General features: G+C 40.5%; 1 protein-coding gene across 1 annotated transcript in view; it reads left to right on the top strand.

The window, feature by feature from the left end:
* The first annotated feature begins 74 nt into the window (after nt 1–74).
* The window catches only part of HTR2A (5-hydroxytryptamine receptor 2A), a 34,717-nt gene continuing 11,844 nt past the window's right edge, over nt 75–22,947 (top strand). The window contains exons 1-2 of the mRNA XM_018569436.1: nt 75–827; nt 9,082–9,282. Of these exons, the coding sequence (XP_018424938.1) occupies nt 377–827; nt 9,082–9,282 (652 nt within the window). The 5' untranslated portion in view covers nt 75–376. The remainder of the gene's footprint in view (nt 828–9,081; nt 9,283–22,947) is intronic.

The raw sequence follows: 22,947 nt of genomic DNA, 5'->3' as shown, positions 1-22,947 counted from the left end.
TTTTTTTTTTTTTTTTTTTTTTTTAAATGAAGGTGTTACTATGTCTCCTGTTTTCTCAGATACTCTTGGAGGTGCAAGACCGAAACAAAGGAAGAAGGATTATAGTTTGGGATGACTGGGACTAGAGAAAAACTTCATGTTCACGCCATATAACCTCAACCCAACCTTTTTAAAAAAAATCTGGATTGAATTAATCTGCAATCTGATGACTGAGTTTAAAAGGAGCCGGAGAAAATTGTCTTAGACCCTGTGATCATGGGAGGGAGCCTATGGATCTTATAGCACACTTTCCTAAGGAAGATGGACAAGGGGGGTCATCCGTAAATCTCAGGACCAGCTATTATGAATCTCTCCTCCGTGGATTAAAATCAGGCCAATGCTGGAGAAAAGATACCCCGTGCTGTTCTTTCAGATCATTTCTCCACAGAACTCAGGTTTAAGTATGGATATTCTTGACAAAGAGAAGTTTGTGAATGTCACCAAAAACTCTCTATTTCAACTGAACCATGACAGGAAATTGTATAACAGTGAATTTGGAACAGGAGGAGCTAATATATCTGACAATTTCAACTGGACCCAGGGTTCGGAAAATTTAACGCATCTTTCTCCGGAAGGAAGTTCGTTTTCTTTGGAAAAAAACTGGCCAGCCCTGCTAACGGTCACAATCATTGTGATAACCATTGCTGGAAATATATTAGTGATCATGGCTGTATCTCTGGAGAAGAAGCTTCAGAATGCCACTAATTATTTTCTCATGTCCCTTGCCATAGCCGACATGCTTATAGGCTTCCTTGTGATGCCCATCTCCATGTTAAACATTCTCTATGGTAAGTAGTGGAGCCTATTAAACAAATGATTTCCAGCTGAGACACAATAGCTCTAAATATAATTCATTAGAAGGTGCAGGCAATAAAACAGTTAATTAGGTTAAAATAGGTTTTCCATTGAAAAGGAACTAGGCAGGCAAGTAGATAGTGATTGCATACACAGTATGTATGTGCCGTTGCCTACTAAGTAGCTAAGTGCCAAAAAAGATAGATAGATAGATAGATGATAGATAGATAGATAGATAGATAGATAGATAGATAGATAGATAGATAGATAGATAGATAGATAGATATTAAGGACAATGTACTATAAATATCATAGTATGTAGAATGGTGTGACAAACAAAATGAGCTATACTTTACTGTGCAACAGCTTATTGCTTATTGTGTTATGAAATATACAATTAGGAGATACAAATTTCTCATGTCTCTAAGTTCTAGTACTTAAAATGTTTTACATATTTGTATTTTTACTGATCTATCTATCTATCTATCTATCTATCTATCTATCTATCTATCTATCTATCTATCTATCTATCTATCTATCTATCTATCTATCTCACTATATTATACAGCACTTGGTCACATAGTGAGCAGCTGTATATGGCAAGTAGATAGTGATTGCATACACAGTATGTATGTGCCGTTGCCTACTAAGTAGCTAAGTGCCAAAAAAGATAGATAGATAGATAGATGATAGATAGATAGATAGATAGATAGATAGATAGATAGATAGATAGATAGATAGATAGATAGATAGATATTAAGGACAATGTACTATAAATATCATAGTATGTAGAATGGTGTGACAAACAAAATGAGCTATACTTTACTGTGCAACAGCTTATTGCTTATTGTGTTATGAAATATACAATTAGGAGATACAAATTTCTCATGTCTCTAAGTTCTAGTACTTAAAATGTTTTACATATTTGTATTTTTACTGATCTATCTATCTATCTATCTATCTATCTATCTATCTATCTATCTATCTATCTATCTATCTATCTATCTCACTATATTATACAGCACTTGGTCACATAGTGAGCAGCTGTATACATCTATGCAATATTGTTATGGTTTCGTAGTACCAGGGCGCCACTTGCTGGTGAATATTCATCTAATAGTCTCACATCCAAGTGACTGCTACTATTATACATAAAGAAAGAAACTTCAGTGTAACTAACTAACAATGTTTTTGATGATTACAAAAAAAAATATTTTAAAATCTAAAATAGAATAACCATCTACATCATCAGTTTCCTGGCTACAATCTACTCAAAACTGTAGAGGAGCACATGGTTTATTTTATTGTTAGCAATACTGGCCATCAGATATTATAGCTCGTTAAGGTCACATCGCTGCTTATCTGGTCTAACCCTTTTGCCACATCAGTTTTAGTCGATTCTCTTTGCCAGAAAGGTTACCTTTCTCCAACACATGGAGCTGTTTTAAGCAGATGAGATGTAAAGTGCCAAAATTAGCTGTGATAATCATCCTGGGAATGGCTTTTCCGCTAAAACTGGCAAATATACCTGCTTAAGACACCGTTTCAGAACTAACTGTGCTGTCAAGTGAAGGCAGAAATCATCTGTATGACTCACTGCACTGGCAATTAGCTTTGTATCATCTAAATTCATGGTACATGTATGACCAATGATTGCACCACTCTAAGCAGGGTTAGCCTCTTTGTATGCCCTATATAAACAATTTTTAGATATAAACAAAAACCTATGTTTAGATATTAGGGCAGTGGTCGCCGACTGGTGGTCCGTGAGAAAATGTTGGTGGTCCCCGGGCACCTCTGATGCCGTGCAGGCTGGGCCGTCATTGAAGCAACACGGAGGCTCTGGTGATTAATCGTTAATTTTATTAATCGATCAAAATTATTTTGATCGATCAAAGTTCTTTTGATCCGTACTCACCTCTCCGCCGGCTTCCGGGTCTTCCGTCAGAGCTCCGGTGACGTCACAGACATCGACGTCACCGGAGCTGTCGGCTAATGAAGGGAAGGGGGAGGAGTCCGGGTACGTTGATGTCCGTGACGTCACTGGACTCCTCCTCCCTTCCCTTCGTTACCCGATGGAGCTGCTTGGGTCGGTGACTACACATCCGGGAGAGAAACACTTTTTACCCGAAAGGTTTAATCTGCTCAATCGAGCAGATTAAACCTTTCCCTGCGATCGTTTTTTTTTCTTTTCTGACATCGGGAGCCGCGGCCTGACCGTCAGTCAGAAAAGAAAAAAAAGGCATACGATTGCATAGCTAGATTTCTATTGGCTATTGCACTATTGGGGGGAGAGGTCACCTCCCTTTATATAAAAAATTCATATTAGTGGTCCACGGGATTAAAATGATGAATTTAGTGGTCCATGAGGTCCGAAAGGTTGGAGTCCGCTGTATTAGAGTACACATAGAAAATATCCTATTAAGTTCCTTGGTACCTTTTAGTAAAAGAGTAAAATATGTTAAGAGAAGAATTATTTAATCTTCTTGGGAGAGTCCTGGAATGCAAGCAGTTTTAGAAAGTGTGCTATCTAGCATTTATTATTTATGGCCAACTTATGGGCCCTAAATCGAGGACACAAGGAACTGCCCCTTTGGTGTGTTTCAGCAGCAACCCAAACTTCCAAATTTAAATTATTGGATTTTTTAATATCATGGTTCCCACATTTCTAGCCAGCATGGTGATAGTATCATAAGGAAGGAGATTTAACTAGAGATTCATTGGGACCAGCTCACCCCCAACATTCGCAGAGCAAACAGTTCTGCAAATGTTTTCGTTTTGCACCGCAGTATGGCCACTAGATGGAGCCAAGGAGCAGAGGAATGTCCCATGCTCCTTGGCTCCACCTAGTGGCCTTAATGTGGTGTGATTGTTCTGCTTATATTTTATAAATACAACCCTTAGGGCCCATTCGCACCAAAGCATTGCATTAATCACATAATACCTTGTGATTAGTGCAAGCTATGACACAGCACACCTAGCGTGTGTTACCATGTGCTAAATACGTTGCCTTGCCATTCATTTGAATGGCACTTCAACACACACCCCATCCACCATGTACTGCAATACCTTGTGTTGCAGCGGGGTGAAATAATTATTCATGCACTACTTTTTTTCACCAGAATACAAGACAAGGTGTTGTGATACCAAGCATTGAGATGCGTTGCAGTGCACGGTGGCCGGGAGGTGCCTTGGATTTCAATTTAAATGATTGGCAACTAAACGAACCTTGGGCAGGTGATGCACACTAGGTGCACTGCGCAAAAGCATGTGTTAATGGCATGGTATTATGCAAATAACTCAATGCTATGGTGTGAATGGACCTTTAGTGTCCTTAGTTCCTTAGAGTTAGAGTATATTTATGTAAATATAAAAAAGGCGAGCAATGATGCTACCTCAATTTCAAATATAAGTTTCTAATTAGGGTTATAAAAACAATATGGGGATAATTTATAAATCATCTTTCCAACTATACGCTGAGCGAATGCCATTCACATGCCATTCTTACCACTAGATGGAGCCAAGGAGCATAAGAAATTCCTGTGCCATATGAACAGCATTCGCCCACCATATGGCTGGGCAGAGGATTTACAAATCATCCCCTATTTCATTTCAGATAATTTTTTTTATACCCTTTTGGTTACCATTTAGCTGCAGCATATCTTTTCTACTGCAAATTTAGGAAAGAAAGCAAATATCTAACTAGTATTTTGCTATCAAAAAGGAATTATCAGTTGTACTATTATATTTGTGTTAGATTTAGTAAATAAGGTATCCTAATTGTAGAGGTATTCATTGTGATCATATAAATATGTACCTGTAGTATAGACAGAGCAGAAGATGGATTTGTTTCTGCAAAGTTAATATAGACCTGAAACATACGCCATAGTCTGACCTGTTATACTTTAGGGATGTGGCAAACAAACCCTTACTTCATTATATCCCCACTTCTTTCTTATTTAGGAAAACAATATGCGAGGAAATTAATATGTAAAATAAAACTTACAAAACTTAAATACATATTATTGTTATGGAAGTCATAAGGGGGTCCCATTAAGCCAGGGGTGGGAAACTCCATCCCTCCAGCTGTTGTGAAACTACAAGTTCCATGAGCATTGCAAGACTCTGAGAGCCACAGGAATGACTCCAAGAAGCAGAGGTGTTATGGGGTTTGTAGTTAAAGCACAGCTGGAGGGCCAGAGTTGTCCACCTCTGCTTTAAGGCTAGGTTCACACCTGCACCACACTGCACGACACCCAGGACGCGTGTCCCAGGATCGCATGGTCCTGTACAATGCAGGCAACGATTGCTGCACAGCCCCATTATTTTATTTGGGCGACATCCGTGCGGCAATTGCAGAAAAAGGTACATGTAGCTTCTTCTTGCAATACACAACGTGATCTACCCGGCGCGACTGGGGCACCCACAGTGCCATTGGTTCACACCTTGGCGACTCCGGAATTGTGCACGATTGCCGCGCAGTGAGGTGTCGCCTAGGTATGAACCTAGCCTAAGGGAGTGCATAGTACAAATCTCTATACAGATGAGTAGACTGAAAGTGAGATAGTGACACAAGGACTAAGTGGAACAATCGTAGTCACCCTCCAGGAGGAAGGACAGTGTCAGCACCAATTCAGAGATGATATGAGAATCTACAGCCGAGTGATACACAAATAAGATACTTTTTTGTTAACAGCTAAGGTACTTTAATGCATTTGTAACTCCTTAGTTTAGTGTCACTTTAAAAGAATTCTGTGTGTGGATATAGGACAGATGCTGCGCACAGAAGAGGGTGACTGAAGTGTGTGTATGTGAAGAGACTGAGAATTAGGCGTCTGAGACGGCAGTGTTTAGAGGAAGGCATAGGGGTACCAAGTAATACATTACAGTTATCTAGAATAGAGAGTATGATTTCAAGAAGGTTCTCAGTATGGTACATCATTTTAGAGATGTGAAAGTGCTGAGAGGATATTGTGGGAGCAGTTGGTGAAGACTGAAGCTGGTCAGTGCCTGTGGCTGTCAGAATACCCAAACAGTGACTGAAGCTTATTGCCTGCAGTCACTGTTTGGCTGACAACTTTCCTTCTGATTACTTCAGTCAATTAAATAATAGACTTTTGTGGGCCAGCAGGACCACCCACAAAAATGAATTTTAGCTGACTCAGCAGGAAAGCAATCCATGTATGACTAGCCTGACAAGAAAAAAATATGTCAGAGCAGTGCCAAATCGAAAACTAACGGTGCCAGGACTACCCCCCAATGAATAGAGGATGCAAATCTAAAGAGGTACTAGTAAAAGAACAGAGTGGAATCTGTCTACTAGATGATGTTCTGTCAATGACAAGGGGAAACACAGTTGTAAGATAGACACTAGTGCCTAGGTGCAGGAACTGTTGACTGTAATTTGGATGCGCTGGTGTCAGATGTGCAGGAATATTGCTGGTAATGCACTGAGGATACACCAGGTTCGGCAACAGACAGTCAGGTCATAGGCTGGTTAATAAAAAAGCTCAGACACAAAGTTCAAGCTTAGAGATTATGGGTCATAGGAATACAGTTGAAAGGCCAATTTGTGTCTGAGCTTTGTTACTGCCCCAGCTCTGAATGAGCCTATGCAGGACTTATGCATGCTGAAATAGGCCACTTGATACCAGTGTCTGTGGTGGATGTGCATGCACGTTCACACACATGATGTAACGTGTGCATAATATTGCCATTTTGCATTTGTACGCATCTAAAGTGCACCAGTGTTTTCTACAGCCTCCACATACAGCTGAGCTCCAGGCATACAGCTTAATACACAGTATGTATATATGTATATATATTCTGGTTGCCACCACACACATTTGACACCATCTGAATCAAATAAGTTTATCTTGGTCTCATCAGACCACAGGACATGGTTCCAGTAATCCATGTCCTTAGTCTGCTTGTCTTCAACAAACTGTTTGTGGGCTTTCTTGTGCATCAACTTTAGAAGAGGCTTCCTTCTGGGACAACAGCCATGCAGACCAATTTGATGCTGTGTGCGGTGTATGGTCTGAGCACTGACAGGCTGACCCCCCCACCCCTTCAACCTCTGCAGAAATGCTGGCAGCACTCATACGTCTATTTCACAAAGACAACCTTTGGATATGACGCTGAGTAGGGATGCACCGATACCACTTTTTTAAGTGGTATCGGTATGAGTACCGATACTTTTTACTCACCGGTACCAATTACCGATACTTTTTCTTAAAGGGTTCACGAGTACGAGTACTCATGCAAATACTCGGTATCGCCGCCGATACCGATGCTTGTATCAGTGCATCCCTAACGCTGAGCATGTGCACTCAACTTCTTTGGTCGAGGGTCATGGCGAGGTCTGTTCTGAGTGGAACCTGTCCTGTTAAACCGCTCTATGGTCTTGGCCACCGTGCTGCAGTTCAGTTTCAGGGTCTTGGCAATCTTCTTATAGCCTAGGACATCTTTATGTAGAGCAATAATTCTTTTTTTCAGATCCTTTAGAGAGTTCTTTGCCATGAGGTGCCATGCTGAACTACCAGTGACCAGTATGAGAGAGTGAAAGCGATAACACCAAATTTAACACACCTGCTCCCCATTCACACCTAAGACCTTGTAACACTAACAAGTCATATGACACCGGGGAGGCAAAATGGCTAATTGGGCCCAATTTGGACATTTTCATTTAGGGGTGTACTCACTTTTGTTGACAGCGGTTTAGACATTAATGGCTGTGTGTTGAGTTATTTTGAGGGGACAGCAAATGTACACTGATATACAAGCTGTACACTCACTACTTTACATTGTAGCAAAGTGTCATTTCTTCTGTGTCGTCACATGAAATGATATATATATATATTTATGTGCAGTATATACTGTATGTGTGCATCTATTAAAAATGGACAGTTACTCAAAGAAATTGTGCTTAGAAGATGAACTATTAAGTTCACTCCCGATCTAACCTGCGCAAATTCACCACATGTACCGTGTTTCCCGAAAATAAGACACTGTCTTATATTTTTTTTGGCTCAAAATAACGCACTAGGTCTTATTTTCGGGGTAGGTCTTATTTTTTTTAAATGTACAACAATCCAAAGATATTACCGGTAGAAGATTTACAAGACAGTGTCAAAGTTAAGAATATGGTGATCAGGGCAATCAGGTGTGTCGTACCTTTCCAAGAGCAATTTGTTAACCATCGCTGGCCAGAATGAGTGAAGCGCGCTTTCACTATTGATTACTCACAGGCGGAGTACATTTGGTATCACTCCGCCTGTGACAGGAGATGACACTATAGGGGAAGCATCGGCTTATGCGGCTTTGCTCCCTCCGCTGCCACCTCGCTTCCTCTAGCGCTGGCTTTGTTGGCACCGCTGATTCTCTCCTGCGGCTCTTCAAATTCCCCCTTTTGCCACCACCGGCCCAGGGATCAGTCACAACTAGGTCTTATTTTCGGGGTAGGTCTTATATTTTAGCAATTCCCAAAAATAGTACTAGGTCTTATTTTCGGGGTAGGTCTTATTTTCGGGGAAACAGGGTATGTGAAAAAAAGTATCTTCTGAACCCAGCACTTAGTTTGTGATCACAAACATCATAGGTATCGGATAATAAGTACACTAACCCATATATTGGATTAGTGTACATCTGCCTTTATTTGTACACCTGCCTTTATTTGTGAGCACACCTAGAGGGCAGACTCTACGTAGCAGTGCTGGATGTTTCAGACTGGCAACACTTATTAGCTGCATAAGGAGTGCATTGTTTTAAAAGAATAAGCCAGCTCAGACACTTATGGTACATTGTGGGAAGGAACAGCAAAGCACATCCATTATGCAACAGTACAAAGGAGCATCTATGTACAGAAGAAAAAATTGTCTGATCTCTTTTATGTGTGTAGCTGAAAAAAGACTATCCATTTCCTTTAAAATGTTCCTTGTGTAGAAATTGCACCCCATGCCACCTTCATTACCTGAATAAAGCTAATTAAGTATCGTTATAAGGACATATAATCCCTAGCTAATCTCTAGTATATTTTGGAATGTGTAGTGTCCCACACTTTATTTACAACATGTTATAAGCACTATATTTTTACACTATGATATGCATCTTTTAATTCTAATAAGCCTCAACATATTGAGTTTCTAAATCATTTCTTTCTTATGCATTAAGCATAAAATGAGTAGAGCAAAAGATAACTGCATAAGAGCATTCTAATAATTTATACTTATTGGTTTTATCTCTCAGATTATGAATGGCCTTTACATAGAAAACTGTGTCCTATCTGGATTTATTTGGATGTACTTTTCTCCACTGCTTCTATCATGCACCTCTGCGCAATCTCTCTGGATCGGTACATTGCAATAAGAAACCCTATCCATCACAGCCGCTTCAACTCAAGAGCAAAGGCTTTTGCTAAAATAATTGCTGTGTGGACAATATCTGTGGGTAAGTACCATCATATTTCAGGCATAGAAGTCTAATTATGAAGACAAACTGTGACAGAATAACAGCCACTAAACACATATTAGAGAGACCTAAAGGACTGCTGTGTCTATAACTTTTACTTTTAGTAACTTGTGTAATACATTTTCTTTATTGTGCTAGTAGGCAAAATAACAATCCAGTTCAGTTTTAATGGGAGAACAATTACCATTAGTAAGTGTGCCCTTTTAATATCAGGAAAAACATACTTACTGTATCAGACTTGTGTCTGCACAAATACATTTCCAAGAAAACAGATTTAGGTTTTTGGTAGATGGTGCCCTTTTTAATCAAGCCTTCAACGTATATATTTTTGAAACTTTTAGCTCTGGTTCATGCCTGTGTGTGCGTGGGGCTTAGGGTGAGCTTTCTGCATTTTAATTGGTAAGTTCTTTTGCTGGGTTTTTCTTCTGCTTTATTATAGAGAATGTAGTTATGTGATTTTAGACTGTTTCTTCTACAGCAGGTGGCATGAAAATCGGTGTCTAAAAGAGGCAGTGCTGGAAATCTGGTGGGGTGATCTAAAGTGTATTTCCACTACTGCAGTCAAATTTCAGAAAACCCCTCTATATCAAGGTTATTCACAAAAGGGTGAAGAGTTTGGAGAAGACAGGAGAAGTGAATAATCTAGGACAATATAGCTGATTTGGAAAAATTCAGCTAACTTTCCAGTTCAGCTATGTTGTCCTAGATTGTTCACTGCTCCTGCCTTTTCAAACTCTTCACCCTTTTGTGAATAGCTCTGTATATGTTCATTATGTGTTCCTATTCACACAAAATACTGAACAATAACTTGTTAAATTCTTACTTTTTAGATGTTTTGTTAAATCAGGCAAGATGGCTGATTCCAGGTTTTTGTTAGTGGTCTGTCCTAATGGAATGGCTTGGGACTGAAATTTGAGGATTGTGTTTATCTGATAAGCTTCATTAACATACAACGGGCTAGCCAGCTCAGACCCCTCACCTCCCACAGCCCCTCCTAACATTTTAAAGACATAGAAACAAGAAGAAATTTTAAACCTAAACACCCTAACCCACATAAAAACAATTTAAACTGCAAGAAGCATTTTTTATTTTATTTTGTAGCTTATTCTATGTGAATGGGAACATGTAACAAATATAAAATAGCTGTTATCCCAATTTGGCTGCGAAAGTGGACATACACTTTATGAACTTCAGTGGCTGAATAGGCATACAAGAGTGGGATCGAGCAACAACAACAATATTGACCTTTAACCTCCCTGGCAGTCTGATTATCTCAGTTTTTTCCCCCAATTTTTTACTTTTAAATCTCCCGCCGGTTCTGCCCCCCTGCGACGTGGGCGCTCGCAAGGGACAGAACCCGGAAAATGGATGCCGGTATCGGCCGGAGGACACAGCGGGGCTCGTGGACAAGGTAAGCAACGCACAGTGTAATCCCGAGTGTGGCTTGGGGTTACCGCTTTTGGTACTGAAAATTAACCCCGAGCCACACTTGGGAATACAACTAGGGAGGTTAATCGACTTCTTTTGCTAAACTATATAAAAACTGAATCAAACTATTCTCATATAAACTTTAACATGTCAATGTCAAAAGCAATGTTTAATATTTTAAATATACAAATTTTAATAAAATATACCTGATCTTGCCAAGGAGGATCCTTATTCAGACACTTCTTCCTATAATATGAAAACATTCTGTCCCTGTCATTCAATTGTTCCGTGTTGTCACTATCACACACTCTCCCAATGGAGACTACTAGTGGGTATACTAATGCTTATTACACAAGCCTTGTCCATTGTTGTTACCATCTATCCATTGTATGCAGCCATTGCAAGCAGTGCTGATTTGCATCGAGGGATGCAAAAAGTTGAAAACAGTAAAGTATTTTTAAAAATTCTAATCAGTTCTAATGCACAGTGCTTTATCAAATAGAATGCCATTAAGTTAGGGTTCACATGTACTTTAAGAACATTACATCAACACCCAGCTATGAGGTATATTTACAGTTAGATGTTAGTACAGTGATTCTAATGTCTTAAAACGGAACAAAACTCCCACCCTCCTATCGGCTGAGGACAGTGCCATCTTAGTCTCTTTTTAGATCTGCAGTTGCCATGGTGCTACACGCATGACCAGCTATGTCATCAGCCATTTGAGGGCTTGAACGATTGGTTGAGAGATGACAGCTTTGTTTTGGAAAACCGATAAATCGGTGGGTTTAGTTCCACTGTAAGAGCTGACAATTACTGTAAGACTGCAGTTGGTATGTTTGTTGGAATAGTCAGTACTCATGAATGTTTGGTTCAGCACTGATGGCAATGGTGGAGGAACTTTTCAGCTTACATATGCTGAACATGCTTGTACAATAATAGCATTCAAGATGTGAACCAATATACATCATAACATTCATAGTTTAGAAACATATTAAAGGCAATAATGACTAAAAGTGTAGGTCAATCCAAAACATGTACAGTCTCTGTTCTGTCAGCCTTTTTATTACGTATCTAATAAAGTTTTGATTTCATGGGACAACAGAGGCTGAAGTTATGAGTGTTGTTGCACCTTTAGAAAAAGGCTTATCTTATAGAGTTGGACTTTGTATCTATCAGAAGGGTCAGCTGTCTTTCCTTCCTATGCAATGTGTGCATTGTGATCTTCTACTGTGTAACATATGATGCATCCCTCTACTATTCTTTTTATACAGGATTAATATGTCTGCAAGGAGGAGGTGGAGTTGTAGGTGACACTAAAGGAGTGCTTGGATAGGTGGGAGGAGATGCAGGAAAGAGCAGAGTCTTGGAGGCCAAGAGAATAAAGTTGTTTTAAGGAGGAGTGGGTATCAAAAGCAGTAGAAAGGTCTGCTAGTATGAGTATTGTGTAGTGGTCATTGGTCTTAGCAGTGAGTAAGTCATTAGCGAGTTTTAGACGGGCAGGTTCTGTGGAGTGTTGCTGGTGTAACCAGACTGTAAGGGGTTTACAAGATTGTTATCAGTGAGGTAGCAATTCCGTTGACTATGCTTCTAGAGGTTTGGAGATAAACAGGGACAAGCAGATTCTGGTAGTGTATGGGGGTGACCAGTGTTTTAGAGGGGAGAGGAAGTAGGGAGGGAGATTGAAGATATTGTTAGAGAGCGTAGAATGGAGGAGGGTGACCAGGGAAGTTCCAAGTAAATGGGTTCCAGGAGGCCGTGGTTAGATGAGTATTAGAGAAATGTGTAGCAACCACTTCTCCAGTAACAAGGTCGAAAGTTGAGTTGAATTGAGTGAAGATTAACCACCTCCCTTCCGTTGAACATAGCAAAACGGCCGGAAGGGAGCCTTGTAGATGCGGATGGGCATCTTAAAACGTCTTTTGTGTCCGGGCTCGCTCGTGCGTGCCGCCTGGAGCGCACGAGTGGGAAACTGTCAAAATTTGAAACTGCCAGAGATGGCTGTCTACATACAAGTGGTCCGACGTCTGTAGAGACGCCCGATCGCTTGTATGTGGTACCTTCATGCACTGTTGCCCGCTGCCACGATCCTGGGATCTCTGTGCTCCATGCGGGCCCGGGACCGACATTGTAGCTCTGTGTAGGGAGAACCGAGGGAGATCAGTACACAATCTCCTTCCAAGCTCCTCCCCGTTCTGTGAATGCAGGAAGTGATGTATATTACATCACTTCTGCAATCAGCTGTCACTCTCTGGCTATAGGAGCCAGAGAGAAGCTGGGGAAGCAGATCTCTGCTTCATCAGCTGCTTTGGGGGTCCCTAGGTGACTTTAGGGGTTTTAGAGACCCCTGATGTCTCCATAAAGAGGACCTGTCACTGTCATTTGATAACACAAAGGGGGCGTCTTAGCCCCTATGTGATAACAATAAAGTTAAGTGTAAATTTTTTTTAAAAATTAGTCACACTACAGTGTGTCCTGTATCAGTCTTTCCTTGTGCACCTGCTGTAACCTTTCCTTCGCCTCTTGCGTGCAGTCTCTTGTCCTACTTGCCACTGAGTCTAGTGTCCCAGTACTGTACTGTCTTTTTGTTCCCTTGGCACTCCAGTCAGCTGAGTGGGTGTGTTGGAGGGCCGCAACCTAGGAGCTGCCCAGCAGCGCAACATCCCCACCATCAGAGGCTCTGGAGAAGAACAGAACCTCTTTAGATCCTGCACCTCTGGCACACCCACATTTCTTGTGCAGACACCCTGTCCCTGGCTCCCTGTGTTTAGCATGATTTGCTTTCAGTCACTCTCTAAGACCTGGTTCCAGGCCTGTTCCCTGTTCCAGACTGCTTTGCAAACCTTGTAGCTTGTGATCCCTAGTGCCCTGGTTCCCAGACTGTGGCATTATTGATGAGCCTACTGTATAAGGTATAAAAACAAGGATTTTCTGAACATTACAGGGGCACCAATATAGCAATATGTATAGTTAACATTAGATCTTTATGAATTTACTAGATCATTTTTAATGGAAATTAGGTATAGATATTGACTATTTATGCACAGATACATAGTCAAATCAAATGATATCTAAACTCAAGAAGAAAAAAGTAATATATTGTAGGTTAACAGTCCTTAGCTGTGTTGGCTGCATTAGTTTTCATTTTTGAGGCTAAGAACATTTTCATCTAGTACAGAAAATACCTGTTGCTCTTTCCAGAAATGCCATGTCCTTGTCACTTTTTGTGATAATAACTATAATCACAAATAAACTGATCATACAACTGTAATGGAGATGAGGAGAGAAAGACATGTTTGGGGGCCTGGGTGGCAGCTGTGGCACACTACATAGATACAGTGGAGAACTGGGTGTAGCCACCATGGAGCAGAATAAAGTGTTATTCCCAGAAGACTATCAAAAGTAAACTAATGCAGGCACCTAATGGGAGGACTGGTAAGCTGCATTGTATTATATTTTGTTTTTTGGGTTTAGCCATGCTTTAATACATGCAAAGAAGTTACGTGTCTGTAATACTGGACTTATACGAGATGTGGAACACATTAAACTGCACTGGGTATGATGAAACTGTTGACCATATTGGATATGTTCTTGAATTTATGTATAACATTGGTAAATTATTACAATTAGTATGTTAAATGCAACCACATGGGTTTTCTGACTGGAGCTGGTGCTGATCAGTAGTGTATTGCCTCACATAACAATGAGCTGCAATTCAGATGCACTGAGTAGCTACTTTAGGGTACGATGCAGGGCATTGGTATGAACAGGCCCTGAGGTACACTTTAATAATGGTGATGTGCTTAGGATTTTCTTTTGGTGGGGTTGAAATTAATATAGTTAACTTTTTTAGTGCCGATAATGAAAACACTTTTAGGTTTTTATGTGTTTTTTTTAGTCTGTGTCTCATTGGGGAGATTTAACTTCACTTCCTGTAATAAGACACATCATAAAGTATTATTATTATATTAATTATTATTTTAACAGCTGCACACACAAAACATGTTCATATTTACTGTTACTATGTACTGAACTGTAAACTGGACTTACAGTTTCAGTATGATCTCTGTCCCAGTCTTTCACGGCCTATTTGTGCTATATCTGTTATTTTTAGATGTATCCTGATGCTTCTGGATTATCTGTTGTAAATCATCTTCATTAGAAATTTAAAGTGCAACTGAAGCCATAACTATTTGTATAGTTTTGAATAGAGTGGAGAGGGATTGGAACACCTGTCAGGTTTGTATTGATGCCTGTGTCCCTGTTAGGGAGATTAACGCTCTCGCCTTATCCTGGAGACCCTTTTCACTGAAAGTGAAAGAAAATACATAGAGAATAGATTAAAAATCTTACAGTCCGGACAGTGGTGGAACTACCGCCGGTGCAGGCGTTGCGTTTTTAAATAGTAACTGACACGCTCTGTATGCATATTCTGACAGCGTGAGAGCGTGAGAGTCGGGACGCTGCGCTTGTCGGTCTTTTATGGGGGGGGGGGCCCAAAAAAAAAATCTTGCACCAGGGCCCTTTGTTCCTTAGCTCCGCCACTGAGTCCGGACACTTGTTATGATGACCCTACTAGCCACCGGGGATTTACTTCACTTTGGAGGGATTCTTGTGACTATTGGACAGGAAGTGAAAGGAAATCTCAGCAATGGGACACAGAAGGCAAAAAAAAACAACTGATGAAACCCTCCCTTATTCTATCCTAAACTCACTGCAAATGTTGCCTTTTTCAAACATAAGAATTTGTCTGGTAAACTCACTACACTACAGACCAGATAATAGTTGACAGACCTTACTACAGTTCCTTTTTAATGAAAATCAAATACCAATTAAAATATTATATAATTTTGTAGACATGTTACTATTGGTTCTCCGGGTGTGACAGACAAAGGCTTTATAATTTCAATTAGGCATGCGTGCCTTAAAGTGAGCCTTTGTCAACCAGGGTGCCTTCTGGCTTCCTCAGGGGTACCTCACATTTTTGCACAACATGATGCCTTTCCTTGGGGCGGGCAGGCTCCTGATGTGAACGGGGGACTTCTTAGGTGAAAGAAGGGGACTTTGATGTGAATGGGGCTCCTAGTGTGAGAGGGAGTACTCTGATATGAAAGCAGGCGTCTCCTAATGTAAAGGGGTGCACCTGATGTAAAGGGGGACTTTAATGTGAAAGGGGAGATTCTGATGTGAATGGAGGTTTCGACATAGGCATCGAGATTTTGCATACATTTAAAGTGTGCTGTGACTGAAAAAGGATTGAGAAAGGTTGCTGGCCCCTGTTCTAACCTTTCTCTAATTCCATCCAAAACTTTAAAAGTTTAGGTTGTAGGTATAATTTAAACTTTTAATTTATGAATGCGAGTTTTCAATACATTTTAACAATAGAAGTACCTTGTCAAGAGAGCACGGTTATAGCTAATGTGAAGGTTAATAAGATGCTGTCATTATTTATAAATTCCTTTGAATTCCTGATGCAGAAGATGGTACTACAATATTTGTAGAATATTTCCGAAGAACTTTCATCTCTACTCATAGCTGAAGTGCGTGTGTGTGTGTGTGTGTCAGTTGCTGTTCGTCTCCATTTTAATAAGATGTTTAATTCTGCTGGATTAATTAAACAGTAATGATTCATAATAGCTTTAATCCTTCATTAATCAATAATTCTATAATGCTGTTTATTTTGCTTTGCAGAGAACTAAATATTCTAGCTTCTAATGTTACCTTTGCCAGTGTATTTGACAAACAGAGCACAATAATAAAACACTGTGTTTATTACATAGTATATTGCATGATTTTCTTCAATAGCATTAAAACTTGAAAGGGCTACCATAATAAACAGTTCAGTTTATTTTATTTAGCTGGCTTTGAAATGTGCAAACATAATAGGGTAAGAAATACATTTCACTACGCAATGTAAAGATTACATTATACAAATACATGTAGACATAATGAGTAAAGCCTTGTTCTGACAGAGTAATAGTAAATATTTACATTAGGTTGCCTTTTGTGAAGAAAGTAAAGCATGTATTTAATTTTTCTTTTATAAAAAGATAAAAAATACTAAACAAGGGGGCTAATTCATAATCTGAATATTAAAGCGTAAACATAAATCCCTATAAAAGGGTATCTATGGTCACAAACTAAAAATAAATATGCATTTCTTTATTGAATTTCGATAAGTTCTATCCCACTCCTAATAACCATATTGATCTAGACATTTGTAAACTTACTCATTAAAGATGCTCATAGGATGAACAATGCAACATTACTATTGATTGCTGGAAGTAGGGATGCATCTATGCTGATAATAGTATCGGTGCCGATACTGAGTATTAGGGCGAGTACTACTTACCCCCCGATACCGGAACTTACAGTCAGGGGGAGCTCTCCTTCTGACTGTCAGTGCCACAAAGGAGCATGGAGCCGGCTTCCTAGCCAACCAGGAAGCCAGGTGGTGAGTTATGACCTGCCTCCCGGCTTTCTGATTGGTCAGGAAGCCAGGCTGCCTAGCAATAAGTGAAGCTGGCTTCCTAGCCAATCAGGAAGCCAGGCAGCACGTCATGGCGTGCTGCCTGGATTTCTGATTGGTCAGGAAACCAGGATTTCATTCAAGTAAACTTTGATTGCATTAGCAACAACAACTCTAGTATATATTCCTATTACAATGTTGATGCTATAACAAGATAGTATATGTGTCACAATATTCGGAAATCCATGCCGGATTTTCCCTTTGCTCCATAGTGCTGGGCTGTCAGCCTATGGCCTTTCACAAGGCTGCAGCCAATCTGCACTTCTCCTTCCCAATTCAGGGCCTCTTCACACCAGTTGCAGTGCGTTCTGGCCCAATTCTGGCCAGAACGCACTGCCTCGCATTGCAGCTGGCTCACTTTTTATTGGGGCAGGAGGGGGCGTGGTGGGCCATTGATCCCGCACGGGATCTCAAGGCACATTGTGCCTGCGGTCCGGTCCGATCAAAATAGCTATAGTGATCGCATTGTGGCCCATTTGCATATGAGTGGATATAAAAATCACCTGTTCAGAGTAAAGGCAGATTACGCCCCTCTGATGAAGCCCCTCATAGGGAAGAAACGCGTCAGGGAGTAGCGTGTTATGCTGCTTCCCCTCATGGCATAAGACACCCAGCAAATGGTTGGTGAACAGCAGGAAACACGGAGATTGCCTTTAAAGCAGTTGTATTGGCAAAGGCTGTTGTAATCAACTTGAGAGGGATTCAATTAATCGTCCATCTGAGGAGTGAGTATATATCTTATCATTGCTTATTAGTGCGGCCGTACAACTAAGAGACTCCCTCAGCCCGAGGTCCAAATTGAGACGGCACTGTGTTGGATGTGCGTCTTGAGATCAAAACATCACAGGGTCACTTCTGGACTTTTGAAGCTGTTTAAAGACATTATCTTTACTTTTGGAAGTTTCTTTTTCAAGTGGAGATCTATACGGAAATTGTTTCCTTGTTTGAAGGACATATATCGATGTTGTTCAAGTGCTATACATTGTTGTGAACTATCTGCACCGATAAATGAACATCAGAGGAACACAGCCAAAGCTGGAGTGTTACAAAGTTATCTATAAAACATCTTGATACAAAGTTGGATAAAGGACATATCAGCTGCTAAACAAATGGTTTGGATTTTCACCACCCTGCTGGGTAACCGTATAATATGCTTTTAACTATACTTACTACAAAACGGCCATTGAAGGGGTTGCTAGATTTTTTAGTAATTTTAGATGTTTGTTGAATCATGTGTTGATTTATGTTTTTTCATATGAGAATAAATCATTTTGTGATAGAAATGTAACTTTGGTTTGAAATAATAATTTTTTGCTCTCTGGTGGGATCTCTTGTTCTGAGGGTACCAGGAATTTTTCTAAACACTTCATATACCTCCTTGTCTGCACACTACCTGTGTGCATTTATCTCTTTGTCCTTCTTTTTGTACTTTACCTTCTGTTATCCTGTTTCTCTTTGTATGCATGTGCAACACACATCTCTTGCTTACTTTTGTACTTTAAACCTTTAAACCTTTAAACCTTTTGTGCTCCTACGTATACCCCTAGCTACTTACCTTTCCTGTGTGTTACAGTCTCCTGAGTCCTGTGCTCTGCATTTTGCATCTTTACTTGTGTGTGAGTTACTCTCTCGCTCCTTGTGTGCCACTGTTTCCATGTTCCTCCTCTTGGTTTCAAGTTTCTTCCCTACCTGTTTCTGTATCCTGTTCCCCGGTGCTTCCACTAGCCTGTGGGTGCGCTAGAGGGCCGCAACCTGGAAGGTGTCCAGCAGCCAATCATCCTCACCATTAGAGGCTCTGTCGAAGACCTGGCCCTTCTTAGATTCTGCGCCTCTAGTGCTTCCCCAATAACGCACAGACTCTTAGTTCCTAAGTCCTCTGTGACCAGCATCCCAGATATCACTCCAGTCCATGCCTTCAATCCACTCCATAGTCCTAAAGCACTCCATGTCTCCCCTAGCGCCCCGGTCCGCAGACTGTGACAACATGCTGGGACTTTACAACTCCTTTAATGCCTGTGAAGCTTCTCATTTATCCAGGTTGTAGTATGGCGTGTAGCAGTTATTAACATTCATTCATATTTTAATTGTTCTTACATGGCTGTCAATTTGCCAGGTAGAGATTAGGTATGAGCATGTGTGTCTAGGTTTGGCTTGCATTCATCATAACCCATTGTGAAGTCCGAAAATTACAAATTTAAATACAAACTCTATTCAAATCTGTGGGGGTGAATCTTGAAAATGTTCGCCATTTTTATGGCTAATATGCAAGGGATTGTCAAAAAAGGGAGTGGGGAGCTGGGTACTGTCATAGGGGACATGTACAAAATGACATGCAAAAAATGTTAAGAATACTGTTTGGGGGTTTGAATTTCAATGCTACTTCAAGAGCGACATGGGAAAACCACTAATCATGTAAATTACATGCTTGGGAGATGCCTTTACGCTATATGTGGGATTAAGGAAAAGTATGATTATCACGAACAGCGACAGTGGCACTTTGTTCTGGCATCACGTATTTTGCATATGTAATTGATTTTACTGTTACATTACTCCTTGGCTTAGAGCCAGCAATATCACCCCAATCTGTTCATTACAACTTAAACAAAAGGCTTCTTTTTAAATAGTTTTGGCTGCAGAGGTAAAAGGCCTGAATTGAATGGTGGAAGTAGGAGCCACAACAGAGCTAAAATATGGAAATTTACTCTTAAAAAAATAAAGTTAAAGCCCTCAACTTCGTACAAATTGCCCAGTAGCACAATAGTTTAATAACATAGTTTGTGAGCTTCTTTTTCACAGTACCACATTGCATGTCAAAATAGAGAACACAAACACTTCAGAACCACAAACCTACATTCCCCGAACCCCCACCTATCCCTGTATCCCCAACTATTCCAAAAATATTCCAAATAAAGAATTCAGGTAGTTGTTTCGTAGAAAATGGCTAGTGTCAGCATAGTATAGGAGCACATAAATAGGCAGCGAATAAAAAATGCTCTGCAGTGTGGCCTTTTTTTTACATATCTGCTGCCAATAGAATAATTGTTGCCTGCTGCATATCAGCCATGGTAACAGTATCAGCCATTTGTGTACCACTTGCATTAGGTGAGGAAACACATGATGTTTTTGGGCCTTCTAATGTACCCTTTTTCTCCTCTTTAAGGGCGCATTGCAGCCACTTTTTGTAACTGTTGCAAATGCACTCTTTTCCTCCTCTATCTCCTCCAATATAGCCATACCTCTGCTTTGGTTTCAAAACATTAGTTTTTTTAACTTACCTTTCTAGTACTGTTCCTGTGTCCTTTGCCTCCTCTTTCTCCTCATTTGCAGCTAATCCCACCATATCCCTTCCAGCTGTGGAGCCGGTGGAATTTTTTCACTGCTATCCCCAGAAGTAAAAGTTCCCCATATCTCACCTATGTCCAGCATCTTCATGCCAGATACATCATTTTCACAACTTTGTGCCCAGTGCTACACTACAGTATCAGGTATTCAGCCACCATGGGAAGGCCATCCCTGCCCTCCACCAGTATGTGGAATGCCATGAGGCAGCAGGAGGCAGAGGAGGAATAAAAGGTGGTGCAAGGTTTGGGGTGCTGACAGTGAGGAGGAGAAAGAAAGTTAGGGTGCTGGCAGTGAGCAGTGAGGAGGAGGGTCGGGGTGCTGGTGGTGAGGAAGAGGGTCAGGGTGCTGGTGGTGAGCAGGAGGGTCAGGGTGATGGCAGCAAGGAGGAGACGTGGGGGTGCTGGCAGTGTGAGCAGGGTTGGGGTGCTGGTGGTAAAGAGGAGGAGAAAATTGGTGGCAGGGGGACGTTTCATCCACCCCAATACAAGGTTAAAATCCGGGGCATCCACTGTCAACATCCCAGAGGGAGCCCATCATGCCCCACTTTGAGGATGTGATCTGTGACAACCTCTATGCCACATTTCCTGATGGTGCAACTTAGGATCCTACACACTAGAGGCATAACTGCAGGGGGAAAACCTTTGGCCATAGGCTGCCCACTCTTTCACAATGCAGGGGGAAATGCAAGCAGCAGCAAAATGAGGTGGAACATCCTAGGGCCAGGGGAATGGCTATCTGTCCTTCCCAAATCTGGGTTGCTATGTAGTCGAGTTTTATTTTTAATTTAATTTCATGGGTTTTGGCATCGTACACTTGTTGCTTACACAGGTAGAGCTGCCCTTTCATTCATTAACTCAAGATCAACGTAGTAAATTAAGCTACATACCACTTGCAAATTAAAGTAGTATTAGGGTCTGGGCATTTTTTACCTTAATGCATTCTCTACCCCAGTCCCCCCCGTGCCCTACACACTTACCTGTCAGCTCGTCCCCGCCGCCGGTCCGAAGAGATCCTCCATTACCCGAACTTCCGCGTTGCGGGGGGAGGATACTGATGGCAGGCTCCTTCGGCCATCAATCAAAGAGGGAAGGGGCATGGCCTGCCACAGGGCTGTGTGTGTCTATGGACGCACACAGCCACTGCAGAAACGAGCGGGGACGAGCGCGCACGGGTGACTCCATTAGAACGATGGTGGCACCCGTGCCTAAGGACTCAGCTACTATGGTGAATCTGGATACCTTCTCTGAGAGCCCTTCATTTATCACTCAATTTTTTAACCGGCATTATGCAATTCATAACAGTATTAGCAAAAGTTGCTGTATTTTATTAAATTATCTGAAACTACAGCAACAGTTAACTAAAAAAAACTCAGAGTCATCTTCTTAAAAGCGAGATGTTGGAAAAATATTGTTACGACAAGTAAATTAAAGAATACATCTTCTGATCAGTTACCTAGTGTTCCCTCCTTCCTATTCTTGATAGGTACTTACTGTATCAGTAGAGGAAAAGAAGGTATATGGCCTGTAAACATTAGTTAAAGATAATTTCAATATCCCAGTAAGTGGTCCCATGGTTTTAGAAATTTCATTACATGCTCTACTTCATTTGCAGTTTATTGTCTTACCTGACTTTATGGCATTTGATATGTAGAACAACTAGATCAATGAGGACAAGATTTAGCGTGCACAACAGAACTTAAACATAGTGTCCCAAGGCATTTTGCTATATTCCACAAAAAAAGAACCTAATCAGTTGGGATTGTTTGGGATACTGGCAATCTGTTCATGTTTATCTGTGAGAATTAAATATTTAAACAGTTATGCTTTAGCTAGGCAATTGATTAGGTTTTAAAATTGTTAATTTACTTTCTCATCACATATTATTTCATACATTTGTTTTTCTTAGTAGTTATCCATAACAATGGCATGCAATTAATATATTCCTTCAGTGATACCCATAGCAAAGAAATTCAATTTAGTTTTCTTCTCCATAGAGGAAATTTTTGTCACATTCATATATTTTCACTTAGTTATTTATTGATTGATTTTTTTTTCATACAAATGTCTACTGAAGGTTGATCATTAACAAATAAGCGGGGAAAATCACAACCCTCAGCATAACATACAATAAATGCAGAAATACAAATGAAAATACACTTAACAGATCCTTAAAAGAAATCCATGACAGCATCATCAATTTGTTGACATTTTATTTATTTATTATTGATTTTAGTCTCATTCATATAACTGTTATACATCTACATATTCACGTAGCAGTTTAGCCTTTCTCATTTATTTATTATCTATCTTTGCTTATTTGCATTTACGCATTTTATCACCTCATCT

Source organism: Nanorana parkeri, unplaced genomic scaffold, assembly GCF_000935625.1.
Source record: "Nanorana parkeri isolate BGI_ZX_2015 unplaced genomic scaffold, ASM93562v1 scaffold1335, whole genome shotgun sequence".
Lineage (NCBI taxonomy): Eukaryota > Metazoa > Chordata > Amphibia > Anura > Dicroglossidae > Nanorana > Nanorana parkeri.
Note: the sequence above shows the minus strand (reverse complement) of the source record. Positions and strands in the feature narration are given on the sequence as shown.